The 12,972-nt window shown below is 37.8% G+C and overlaps 1 protein-coding gene across 1 annotated transcript in view; it reads right to left on the bottom strand.

The window, feature by feature from the left end:
- Positions 1 to 12,972, bottom strand: part of MLLT10 (MLLT10 histone lysine methyltransferase DOT1L cofactor) — a 292,936-nt gene that overhangs the window by 18,822 nt on the left and 261,142 nt on the right. The window contains 1 exon segment of the mRNA XM_027776734.1: positions 1,438 to 1,555. Within this exon segment, the coding sequence (XP_027632535.1) occupies positions 1,438 to 1,555 (118 nt within the window).

The raw sequence follows: 12,972 nt of genomic DNA, 5'->3' as shown, positions 1-12,972 counted from the left end.
TTTTTGTGGGTGTAGAAGGCCATGGATTATGTTCTGTTCTTTCATTTCTTTCAATTTTACAGCACAGAAGCATGGTTTGCATTTGCAGTACCCTCCCCTTAGCCACTTTTAATTTCTACGGTTAAAGTAATGAATCACAGCTGTGGACAGCTAATCTGTATGCTTATCACAGCAAATCCTTATGCTTAGTATTTTTTAACACTTTGCATCCCAAGACATGTCATCAAACACGTTTACATACAGATGCACACTGAGACTAAAATTACAGATGTCACATGGGTCCTCACACCAAGGATAAAATTACACACAATGCTAAATTTCCAAACTGACAGAAACAAATAGGAATACAGAGTTCTGCACTTAACAGATGATAAAAAAAATTTTTTTTAATCTTCAAAATATTCCTTAGGTAATACCAAATATCTAAGCTTGAAAAGTAACTTGGATTTCCCCTACAGTTGGCACCTTACAAAAGTACCCTGTCTGGCCCCTTTCAAGGTTGTCTTCCCTGTATTCTGAGTCAGGTAACCTCTGCCCCTTAGAGGGTAAAGACATGACTGATCCATTCTTGGTGAACTGCTAAACCCATTCCCTTCCCCCAAACAGGCATGACTACTTGGACATGTCAACAAATCCTTAAGGATGGATGAAACAAAGCACATCTAGTGGTTCATTAAAACAGCACAAGAGGCAAATGCTACAAATGTCAACTGGTAAAAATTCACAGGATTACTAAACACTGTAGAAATTCTCTAACAGGATTTTTTAAAACCAAGTTTGTGTAATGCAATTTCATGAATTATGCAAATAAAGGTTTAGGCTATTCACAGAAAAGCCCAGTGTTCTGTTACTTTCATTGCACAGAACTGAGCACTGAACACATCAATCACAAAAGTCACAGGAGACGTTGTTGCATTCCTGCCTGCTGATGGCTCTGCTTAAACATTTACATTTCAGACAGTAAAAAAGCACATCACTATTTTACAGCTGGGCATTCTATTTACTTCCAACTGTGATTCTTCTGGTTAAAGGGGGGGGGGCACAATTCTGTATTAACCACACCCCCTAACATTTTCCAAATAAAAATAGAGGGAAGAATTATTAGGGAAGGGTGGAATTTCAGAGTTTAGTGATTCTTTTTTTTTTTTTTTTGGAGAGGTTTTTTTTTTTGCTATAGGGTGCGTGCGCTCGCCAGACAGACAGAGAGAGACAGAGAGACAGAAAGCGAGAAATCACCCCCCAGAGGGGATGGCCATGCCACAATCCCTTCTCTTCCATTCTCCTCTCAGGATCTTGGGCACGCACGCACACACGCCCAGCGTGAATTTTAAGCCACTGGGTCCAGGACTCGAACTGCGGTTGACTACATGGGAGTCCAGTGACATAGCCGTTACGCTAACTGCTGGTCCCAGAGTTTAGTGATTCTTGAGGACTTACCGGTTTGATTGTTTTCAGACTGGGCTATAAGAGCTGCCATTGATGAATTTGGATTTAATCTACTGCCATACATATGTGATGGTGGCTGGCTAAGAGATGATCCAGGTAGGGTATTTGCCTAAATGAAAAGAATTACAATAAAAAATGAGTTACATGTGAAAATATCTTAATGATTTTCCTAACAGACCTAGTAACTATTTTCTCCAATTTAAGAATATATGGAAAAATTATTTTCTGAAAAGCAAATTTCATTTTGAAATATCAATTTTTGAAGTTACTTAATCATAAATTTTTTTAAAAGTGACACATTCAAAGTTAACTATTCCTGCATTTTTAATTTTCTAATGTATCTAGTTGATACCAAAATTCAATGGAATGGTAACCATGTGGACATATGACATAATCTTATTAAACCGTGTATAAAACAAGGACAGGTACACAACAGAGGTCTAACGAATGCTTCCATTTCTTCCATTACAAGCTGGCTGAGGAGGTCAAAGGCCCATCTGTACCTCCAGTACTCTAACTATGCAAGGCCGTATTTCCACTGCTGGACTCTGTCATTAGTAAGACCTGCACACTATTCTGTTACTTCCTATTCTGACAGAGTTGGAAGCCTGCTGCTTTTTCTGTTTTGTTTTGTTTTTATTTTAAAAGAAAGCAAACAGGCATCACAAGTATGTTTTCTATACAATGCAGGGCTCAACGAATCACAGCGTTGCCCTGACCCCATATAAGGCACTGTCTTTTTGGCAGAGAGCCAGCTCTACTAAGTGAAGAGCTCGTCCAAAGTTTGTAATTCATTCATGTCGCTAACCACAATTCTGAAGGCCTCTACTGGGACCTGTGCCAAACAAGCGAAAATGAACCCTGAAACAGATGAAGCTAAGGAGGCTGGCCAAAGTATTGCGTAATCCAATGTAATAAAAATGCCTTCTGTGATGTGACTACTCTCTAGCACTTTCCAAGAATATTATAACCTTAAAATGTAGCATTTTAGAAGCAATCTCCTGTACACAAATACTGTTACTCACAGAAGACTTTTTTCCACTGGCCTGAAATAATTTTCAGATTTAACAAAATCACACATCTTAAAGTAGACTTATTCTTTTCCATGAATGAAAACAAACTTCGACTTTTATGAAATGAAGTAATTGCATAGCTATTTCAAAACAAAACTCTTAAAAATAACTTCAAAGAACCGAAGCACTTCTAACAAAGAAGCTGAGTAACAGCAGAACAAAAGATGCAGGACATTCTGACATGTGTAACTGCACACAAGAGACTAAGACGACAGTGGTTAACAACAAGCAAAAAATTACAGAGAATAAACTGTTTCTAGATATACTCATATTCTGAAATTGTAGCTTGGCCTTTAGCCAACTTATTAAGTCTTACAACTCTCGGAAACAGTCCTGTGGTGTGGAATCCTGTCCTTGCTTTGACTACTTCAAACCACATATTTTATAGTTTATACTTGAATGTGTAAATTCAACTAATCAATTTCTGGCTTTCATTTTTCTTCTTCATAAAGATATGCATATAAAGTCACTATGTTTTTATGATAAAGTGTTGCACAATCAATTCAGCCCTCAGGAAATCCTAAGCTATAGTCTCGGCCTACAGCGACACTGGACACTTACCATGTATTTAATAACATAGGAAACCTGAAACACGGGATTCATCTGAGACATAGTTAAGATTTTACCTTTCCAGAAACCAACTATCTGGAAATCACAGCTACTGACAAAATAACTTACAACTAGAAAAACACAAACAAACCAATAGAAAAACCAGATGTTACCAGTCCCATGTGTTAAAGTCCCAGGTAACTAAAACTTAAAAACATCTCTTGCAGAGCCAATTTACTATTACTACAGACACAATTCCAAAAAGATCAACTAAGCATATAACAGATTAAAAGTGGAAAATTAATTAGAAGGAGGAAGAAAAAATAGTATCTTTAGACAGTTTGTTGGCAGCAAAAAGTACCAGCTGACAGCTGGCAAGGAGAAAATGTAAGGAAGAATGAGAGAGTATCAAAGACTGCTGAAGACTCAAAGAACGTGAACCTCTAGATGTCCTAGCACGCAAAGCAAGGAAGCATTCCTAGCTTTCTGATTGTCTTCTCATGCAGTCACTTCCTTTATATATCAGTGACAGCATAACTAACATTATGCCAATTAGAATACCTTTAAAGTCCCGATTAGTATCATGAGCTGCCTTAATCTCTTCATAAAAATCCAAAGATCCAACTCTTATCAGGAATACGCTCTTGGCAAGGATTCCTTCCACCGAGGATTTTCTATAAGAAGTCTTCAAAAATTTCATGGGATATGTATACTATAACAAAAATACTGTGGGGGAGTGACCAGCAGATGGTATAACAGTTACATCGCTGGATTCCCGTATAGTAGACCACAGTTCGGGTCCTGAACCCAAGGCTTAAAACTCATGCCAGGTGCATGTGCATGCATGCCCAAAATCCCGAGGGGAGAATGAAGGAGATGAGATTGTGGCCGGCAGGTGGTGTGGTGGTTATGGGCACTGGACTCCCCCACATGGCTGACCACAGTTCGAGTTCTGGACCTGGGGGCTTGCTTTCTCATGTTCCTGTTCTCTCTCTTGCTAGTTTGCTCTGCCCCTCTCTCTGGCCAAGTTGGAATGAATGAATACATACATACATAAATAAATAAATAATTCTTTAAAAAAAATAGGAAGTAGTCCAACATAATAACTGATTTGTATAACAACTATCATCAGAAAAGGATAAAGAATCTTTAGCTTATTCTAAAGCAGAGAAATATCTATGAATATATATGTATTTTTAACTGCCAAAGGCAGTCTGTGCTAACCAAAGACATAAAGAGACAGGGAAAAGGTCCCCTCAATAGGGTGTGGTCACATCACAATCCTTTCTCTTGTTCTCTATCCTGCCAGGATTTTAGGTACAAATGCACAGGCACCCAGAACATTTCTCGCGTTCTAAGGGCCAGATTTCAACCTGTGGCTAGCCATGGGGGATCTGGCTCCCTTAAATACTTGGCTACTAGGCCAGCCCAGAAAAGTATACATTTTTTTAAATGGCTGCAAAAATTAATAATAATAAACTAAAATGGGAATACTATTCTAAAAGAGCAGTTTCTCAAACTGTCTGGATGGCTAAAAATACACCTAGTAGTTATTTATCTTTCTTAAATTATTAGCTATATAGACAAGGAAATTTCAGAAGAAATAAAAAGTCATTAAAATTTTCAGACAGAGTTTGGTGTATTAACACATCTAAACCACTCTACTTTTTGCTAAAAATCTTAAGCAATGAACATCATTTTAAGGTGGACATCATGAGTTACAAGTGGTGTTACTTTACACCCACATCTGTCACTGCGTGGCCAACACTTATGAAATAACGTTTGAACTGGTTAATGCTGGGAACCCATGACAACCCTTTTTGTTGGTGCCTCTGGGTCAAGAACCCCCATGTTTAAGTGAAAAGATTCCATGACTCAGTAGCAGAGAAGATGAATAGGTGAGAGCGCTAAGAAAGCCCACTTACTGATGAGAGAATACACGCAGGGGCTGGCATTTTGTACACTCAGAGCTCCTTGTCATTAGCAAGTGAAAGCACAAAAGTCAGGAAAACAGAAGCAAGTCCATGTTAACACAAACAACAAGGGTTATGAAGCATAAGGGCATGGAAAGTTTTTATATAAAAGAAATATGGAACAAGAAAAGAGAGGTAACATTAACATACCAATACTAGTCTACAGCCTCCCTTAGACACATCTTTTTTAAAAGTCTGCTGAAAACAAATCACTAAAGTACCAAAAATCTACTTCAGAAGATCTATATAAAGACTAGAATTATTTTTGGAGAGAGGTAAAAATCAATCTTATGACATTTCTTTCTTTCTTTTTTTTGGAGAGGTTTTTGCTATAGGGCACATGTACTCACCAGAAAGACAGAGAGATAGAGAGACAGAAAGTGAGAAATCACCTCCCAGGGGGATGGCCACACGGCAATCCCTTCTCCTCCATTCTCCTCACGGGATCTTGCGGGGACACGCACATACACCCAGTGTGAGTTTAAGTCACTGGGTTTGGGACTCGAACTGTGGTCGACTACATGGGTGTCCAGAAACATAGCCATTATACCAACTGCTGGTCCCCCAATCTTAAAACATTTCAATATTATCCTGCCCAGGTAAGGAGAATGGCTATTGTGAACGGGTATTCATTTTCCTTGGATACACTGGCATGATAAGAATATGACTTGTTAACACTAGAAAAGGCTGAGTAAAAAGAGCCGTGACGTGGGCCATCCTGTGGCCTGGTGGTTAAAGGAGCAGGATTTCATATGGCTGAATGTATAGTTCAAGTTCCAGACCCAGTGGCTTGAAAAGCATGCCAGATGTGTGGTGCGTGTGTGCCCAGAATCCCAGAAAGAGGAAGAATTGGAGAAGGGACTGTGGCATGCCCATTCCTTATAGAGGGTGCTTTCTCTCTCTCTCTCTCTCTCTTTGGCAAGCACACAAGTCCTTTGGCAAATTAACCAAAAAAAAAAAAAGAATATCCATGATGTAAAGTGAATGTTCGTACTGTTCCTGCAACTTTTCTATATAGCTAAAACTATTTCAAAATAGGAAGTTAATACTGCCATAGTCAACTTCTGCATGCTACTTCTAGGGTTCATAACAGAAAGGAGCTACTTCCACTCTAGACATTATATGACATTGATTTGATTACTCTAATAAAAAAAAAAAACTCATTGAAAGCAGTATAATTATTCTACAAAATAGACCCAAACACTATTAGGTTAAGAAATGAATAATTATTAAGCTAAATTTAAGTCACTTTTAAACAAAATATGTTTAGGTATATGAGTTAAAGAATACCCTCAGAAAATTTACAATAATATATTAAACATCAAGAAAAAATGCACATTAAGAACATAAAATGACAGGTCATATTAAATGCATGTTAAGAACATAGAATGGCATGCCATATTAAAATATTAAGATTAAAATTGCATTTCAGCTTGAAATTTCTCCTATTGTTAACAGGTCACCTCTTATAGTGGGTTGTTGGAAAAGTCAGGACGTATTTTTTTCTACATATTTCAAATGTCTGCTTATAACCCCAGAGATGTTTTAAAAGAGCACTAGGTGCTGGGATGCTACTGTGTGGTACTGGAGCTATACGCAAGGGCCTAGGGTTCAGATCCCACCCTGGGTGGCTGACTGGAAGAAGGATCACAACAGGGCAGTCCCTTTCTCTCTCTCTCTCTCTCTCAAAAACAAACTTTTTAATAAAGAGCTCTAGTTGTAAAGTAGAACTTCAATCAAATTCCCAGGCACTTGGCTCATTCTAAAGGGGTAAGTTGTACAGGGGAAAAAAGTCAGGCTATGTCCACTCAATTGTCTGAATAGAAAAGTGGGTATCATTAAGCATAATCTTTCCTCCCTAATGCCGATAAAGGTAGATTATAAAAAAGGAAAATCAAGTTTGAAAGAGAGTACCTATACAAATTTCACCTTTGGAAAGTATCATAGCAATGTATATCTAGAAGGGGATTTAAAATTTTGTACTTCAATCATACAGTAACAGGTTATGGCAAGCATTTTCGTAAGTGCACAATTAACCTGTCAATAAACATTAAAGTCAAACGATTCAAACAAGCTCAAAAACGTAGTAGCTACTGCTTCTTTAAGCTTTGTAGCACTGACATATAATTTAAAAATGCATTCTTCCAAAATCTTGTCAGACTCACTGAGTACTTACTTTTAAAAATTCCTAATTCATATATTCTTTTAGAAGAACCTGCCAAGGCCATGCTGTCTTGTTCTGGGCATATCATTACACACCTCTATCCTTAATTTCTATCTGTAAAATGGGGAAAATTAATAGCATCTAGCTCACAGGAGTGTTAAGAGAATTCAGTTCATATATGCAGAGGATGCAGAAGAATGTTTGGCAGCTGGTAAGCACTCACGTTTTAATTTGTTATCTTAAAAAATTATTTTTATGAGCTATTACAGTTTCTACTTTTCCATTAACTTTATTAGTGGATACAATTAACCAATTATATTCTGATACTAACTGTAACTATATTCAGAGGTCAAATGTATTTCCATGTGAAAAGTTGGTGTGTAAAATGCCTCATTACGCAGTGACAGTTTAATCTATACATTCTATAACAATACAGCAGTATTATAACATATATCTGTACAATCCTTATATTGTACAAATACAATGTAAGGATTCAAATGTTTTAAAATGCAATTTATATACACATGCGCACACATACATATATATTTAAATATGCAAGCATAATCTAGCCAGAAATATTTCCAGTAAAAATACAAATGAAAAGACAGAGATTAGAGAACAATGAAAAGTTTCATATATTCTTCAGCTTGATTCAAACTTTACAATATGAAACACATTCTGATACCAGACTCCACTTCTGTGTCAGCTACTACAGTAAGGCTTTAATACTCTGCGTGTGATGAGAGATGAAACCAAGTGTGAACAACTTTCAGGTCCCATGAGTGGGCTGCCTGTTGAAGCTGTCAGGTTCAATTGCATCATTCCACATTATTCAATGCCCCCAACTACTCCCTAATTGTTATGAGCTTAACATATTCAAAACCATTGTTTAGACAAATGCTGAAATGCTCCACAGTTCAGTTTCCATAAAGTGGTAGGAGGGGATAGATAAAGTGTAGTTTAACCATCACTAAACACTCCCGATTGGACAACAGGACTATATGGAATAACCAATCAATTCTAAGTAGGTTTCTTAACTGGTTAATGTCTGATTCATGTATTGATTATCTTTGGGGGAAAAAAATTAAGTAACGAAGACAAAGGTGACATGAAATTCAGAACTGAAAAAGACCTTAATCCAGAGACTGGCAAGTGGCAAGGTGGTTAAGGCACTGGATTCCCACATGGCTGTGTTTGGTTTTGCTTGTTTGTTTGTTTGTTGAGAGATTTTTGCTATAGGGCGCGTGTGCTCACCACAAAGACAGAAAGACTGAGAGACAGAAAGTGAGAAACCACCCCCCAGGGGAGATGGCAACGCAGCAATCCCTTCTCCTCCATGCTCCTCTCGGGATCTTGGGCATGCACGCACACGCACCCGGCGTGAGTTTAAGCCACCGGGTCCAGGAGACATGAACTGCAGTCAACTACATGGGAGTTCGGCGACATAGCCATTATGGTAACTGCTGGACCCCTGACTGTGGTTTGAGTCCCAGACCTGGTAGCTTGCTTTCTCACTTTCCTTTTCTGTCTGTTTCTCTCAAGTCAAATTAAAGAATAAAACTAAATAAATAAAAATAAATAAATGAATAATTCTTTAAAAAAAATTAAAAAGATCTTAATCCACAGCTAAACATAAAATGGTAAATTCATATATCTACGTTAGCATGAGTTTTAACAGAAAATATTAATATAATTTATTTTAAATAATTATTTTATTGAAGGCAGCAGATAATGTATTGGTTAAGGTGCTAGACCCACACATGACCTACTGTAGTTCTAGTCCCAGACCCAGAGCCTTGAAATTCACACCAGGCACATAAGCATGTGTGCCCAAAATCCAGAGAGGAAAATGGAAGCAAAGGGATTGTGGCATAAAAATCTCACTAAAAAGATAAAAAATTAATTTAGTTTTATTTATTATAATAATTTTCTATTTAATTTGTTATAGAACATTAGAGAGAGTGAGAGAGAGAGAGAAAACCAGGTCCAGGACACTGACCACAGTAGGCCATGTGTGAGTCCAGCGCTAACCACCACACTACCTGCTGTTCCCTGTTAATACTATTATTAATAAATGGAAGTGTTTCTTTTCTTTTTTTTTTTTCTTTTTTTTTTTTTTTTTTTCCAATAGGACCCTGCCAGTGGCCCAGAAAGAGAGAGACAGAGAGACAGAAAGTGAGAAATCACTCCCCGGGGGGGAAGGCCATGCTGCAATCCATGCTCCTTCATTCTCCTCTTGGGATCTTGGGCACGCACACACACGCGTCCGGCATGAGTTTAAGCCACTGGATCCGGGACTCAAATTGCGGTCGACTAAATGGGAGTCAGACATAGCTATTATGCTAACCGCTGTTCCCAAATGGAAATGTTTCTATACAATTTCTTTTCCCACTGCTAATCAAGCTCTTTATGGAACAGTTGAAAATAGTAACCATTCATTCTTAAGTATTTTATGGTCTGCATGTGAACTTGATAACACACCTGGTAGAGTATGTTTACCAGGTACTTAAAGTATTTCTGTTTTACCTATGAAAAAATTGTAGCTCACAAAAATTAAAAGACCTGCCTAAGGGCACACTAGTGAATAGCAAAGATCTTGGAACAGAAGGACTTTTGACTCAAATTTCTGTTATTTTGCTTTGTGTCGCACAAATGAACACAGTAAAGTTTCTAAGCATGTTATCAAACAGATAGCTCCAGTCTAAGGGCACATCACTGGGACAGTCAGCTTCACAGTAACAGAAATTAGAGAGCAGGCTACGGAGTTAGGCTGTCTGGATTCCAAATTTATTTCCTGTGCTTACCAAATATGTGACCTTCTGCTGTTAAACTCTTTCTCATCCAAGACTAAGTGACATTAAAAGTTTTAAACACTTACTTTGCTTGAAAGGTAACTTAGCCATTATGAAATTATTTACAATGAAACTTCCACTCTGACTAATCAAGTACAAACACAGATATTCAACAGAATCAGTTGAATCTACCAGGCAAATGGAACCATTTTCTCGAATAGGATGCAAATGCCATCATCAGACATCATATGGAAAGAACTCAAGGATGATATATAACACATATTATAATACTAGAAAACAAAGTATTCAAAATTGAAGTAGAAGTGTCACAGAAATCTGCAAAACCTTAATCACTGCATGGTATCTTAAAAATACTCAATTACCTGCATTTAGTACATATATAAATAAATCTTGGACAATGAACTTCAAATTACTTTTAAATCTCTATCATTTCTTGTGACAATAACATGTGGGAGAATAAGGAATTTGATTATACGCAGACAGTATCCAAAAGCCAAACTCAGAAGGCGGGATATAAAAAATGATTACTTTTCATCATATTAAATCTTACATATCTCTATTACAGAACTCGTCTTTCAAACAAAAACACCTGAATTCTCCAAAAGCAGAACAGAATGGACATAAGTTGGGAGACAGTGGGACTTGAAAAGCACAAAGAAAAATTAATGGCAATCCTTTAGAAACTAATTTATACCTCTACTTACCCAACAAGCAGAGGACCCACAAACACGCCCATGGCCAAGAGCTCTATTAGGTCACTGGGAAATGTGACCTATGCAAAAATGTGTCATGACTTTCCTGAAGACCCAATACTTTCTAATAACGTTGCTGTAACTATAATTTATTACTTATATACTAGCATGTAGTAAAGAAGGGTTTCTAGCAATTAATTACTTGTAAAAGAACAGAGAAACACAAGGAGAGAAATCATTCCCCTGTGGGGGCGAGGTGGAGGTGGTGGATGGCACTCCCTTCTCCAATGTCCTCCTCTTAGGATATTGAACATGCACATATGTGCGCCCAGTGTGAGTTTCAAGTCGCCTGGTCTGGGACTCAAAACATGGTCGACTACGTGGGTGTCCAGCAACATAACCATTTCCTCTGTTGGTCCCAAATAAACAATTATTCTAAAAGCAATTAACATATAAGAAAATAGGACAAAAACAAAAAACAAATTGGGTTACAATTTTTTCGCCCAAAATCTGTGCTATCAGCCTTTCTCACCTGCTCAATACGGGACAAATATCTGCTTTCCCCCTCTTTTTTTGAGAGGTTTTTGCTATAGGGCACGTGCGCTCGCCAGAAAGAAAGTGAGAAATCACCCCCCCCCCGGGGGGGGGGGAAAGCGCAACGCCGGGGGGGGGGGGGGGGAACGGCCATGCCACAATCCCTTCTCCTCCATTCTCCTCTCGGGATGTTGGGCACACACGCACAGGTGCCCAACGTGAGTTTAAGCCACCAGGTCCAGGACTCAAACCGCGGTCGACTACATGGGAGTCCAGCGACATAGCCATTACGCTAACTGCTGGTCCCCTTCCCTGACCATTTCTAGGGAACAATTCTTAAAACCACAAACAAGCCCAACAAGAGGTCTGTCCATCTTTCTGAAAATGAAGATCAGAAAGAATGACCTCTGGATAACTGTCCTGCTGGCATCAATCCAGTTACTATAAATCATTTCTTTCATTAAGTTTCTTTTTTGGGGGGAGAAGAGGAGTAAAACATTATTAAAATGTAATATTTCTGTTCCCTATTAATATTTTAAAGTATCTTCTTGCTAGTGTGATGGTTTTCTTGATATAAGACTTCTCAAAATTGCACGTTTTAAATATTGGTAATTTTCATCTACCTATCCATTTTACCACATTTTTCCCTTTATTTTCTATCAACTACCTTTAAAGCAACCTAACTCAAAGGCTAGGAAGTGACCATCTAATCACAGTGAATTATATGGTTTGTAAACAAAGTCTATATGAAAGTTAAACAGAAATAAACTATACTATCGTGAAAAAAAATTCAACTACCAAACACACCCCACTTTTAAGAGTTCTATCTATTTTAAGTATTTCTGCATCCTTTCCCTTGAACATTGCCTCGAAAAATTCACATTTTTCACATTCAACACCAATATTATTGTCTCAGGGAGCTAAATTGAAGTAGTTCTGTACTCAGTTCAACTGAGAGGTCAACGTGCCTCAGTTGCCTGGAGACTGATGGTTGCTACAGCAGCACCAGATAAGCTAGGCTAAATAAGTTCCAGCTTGAAGGCAGAAAGCATTTACTGCCAGACAGGAACATAGATGCAGTTGTCTCAGCATGCAGCATCTGAATTTAACTGGATGCTCATATTTCTAAGAGACCCATCTTACTGAAACATAGAAAAGGGATAAATAGTAAAGATTTTAATTGGACCGAATCCTGGATTACTTGCAATGATGATCTCTTTGTTCTTCAGCTGAGTCACATGTTAAGTGGAATTTGCCCTCTAGCTATGAATTTCTCTTTACCATCACTTCTCCATCCACCTCCCTAATGCCACCTCCCAAAACTCACAAACATAATGAATGAAAAAAATAAGATTTTTGCTTAATTCAGCCTGGAATTAACCAGAGAATCATTAAAACAGACTTTCAAAGGACAGAAAAGAAAAATGCATGTTGGAAATGTTCATGTGCGACTTTGTCCAAAGATATAAAGCTATCAACAGCATATGGTTACACTTAATTAAAAAAGATAAAACTATTTATAAGAGCCATTCTTTCAACTTATCCTTTCACCCTCTCTAACCTCAAACCCCTGTTATGGCTACTTTACTTTTCTAGTGCAAATGAACTAATGAAAAACTCTTAAAGTAGTTAAACCTTCCTTATGCAGGTTGAAAGGTTCCCCAAAATAGGTGGACTTTTTCTCTTCAAATATGATACTAATAATGATGCTAAATGATTTTCTGTGCT

Source organism: Tupaia chinensis, unplaced genomic scaffold, assembly GCF_000334495.1.
Source record: "Tupaia chinensis unplaced genomic scaffold, TupChi_1.0 Scaffold000060_1, whole genome shotgun sequence".
Classification (NCBI taxonomy): domain Eukaryota; kingdom Metazoa; phylum Chordata; class Mammalia; order Scandentia; family Tupaiidae; genus Tupaia; species Tupaia belangeri.
Note: the sequence above shows the minus strand (reverse complement) of the source record. Positions and strands in the feature narration are given on the sequence as shown.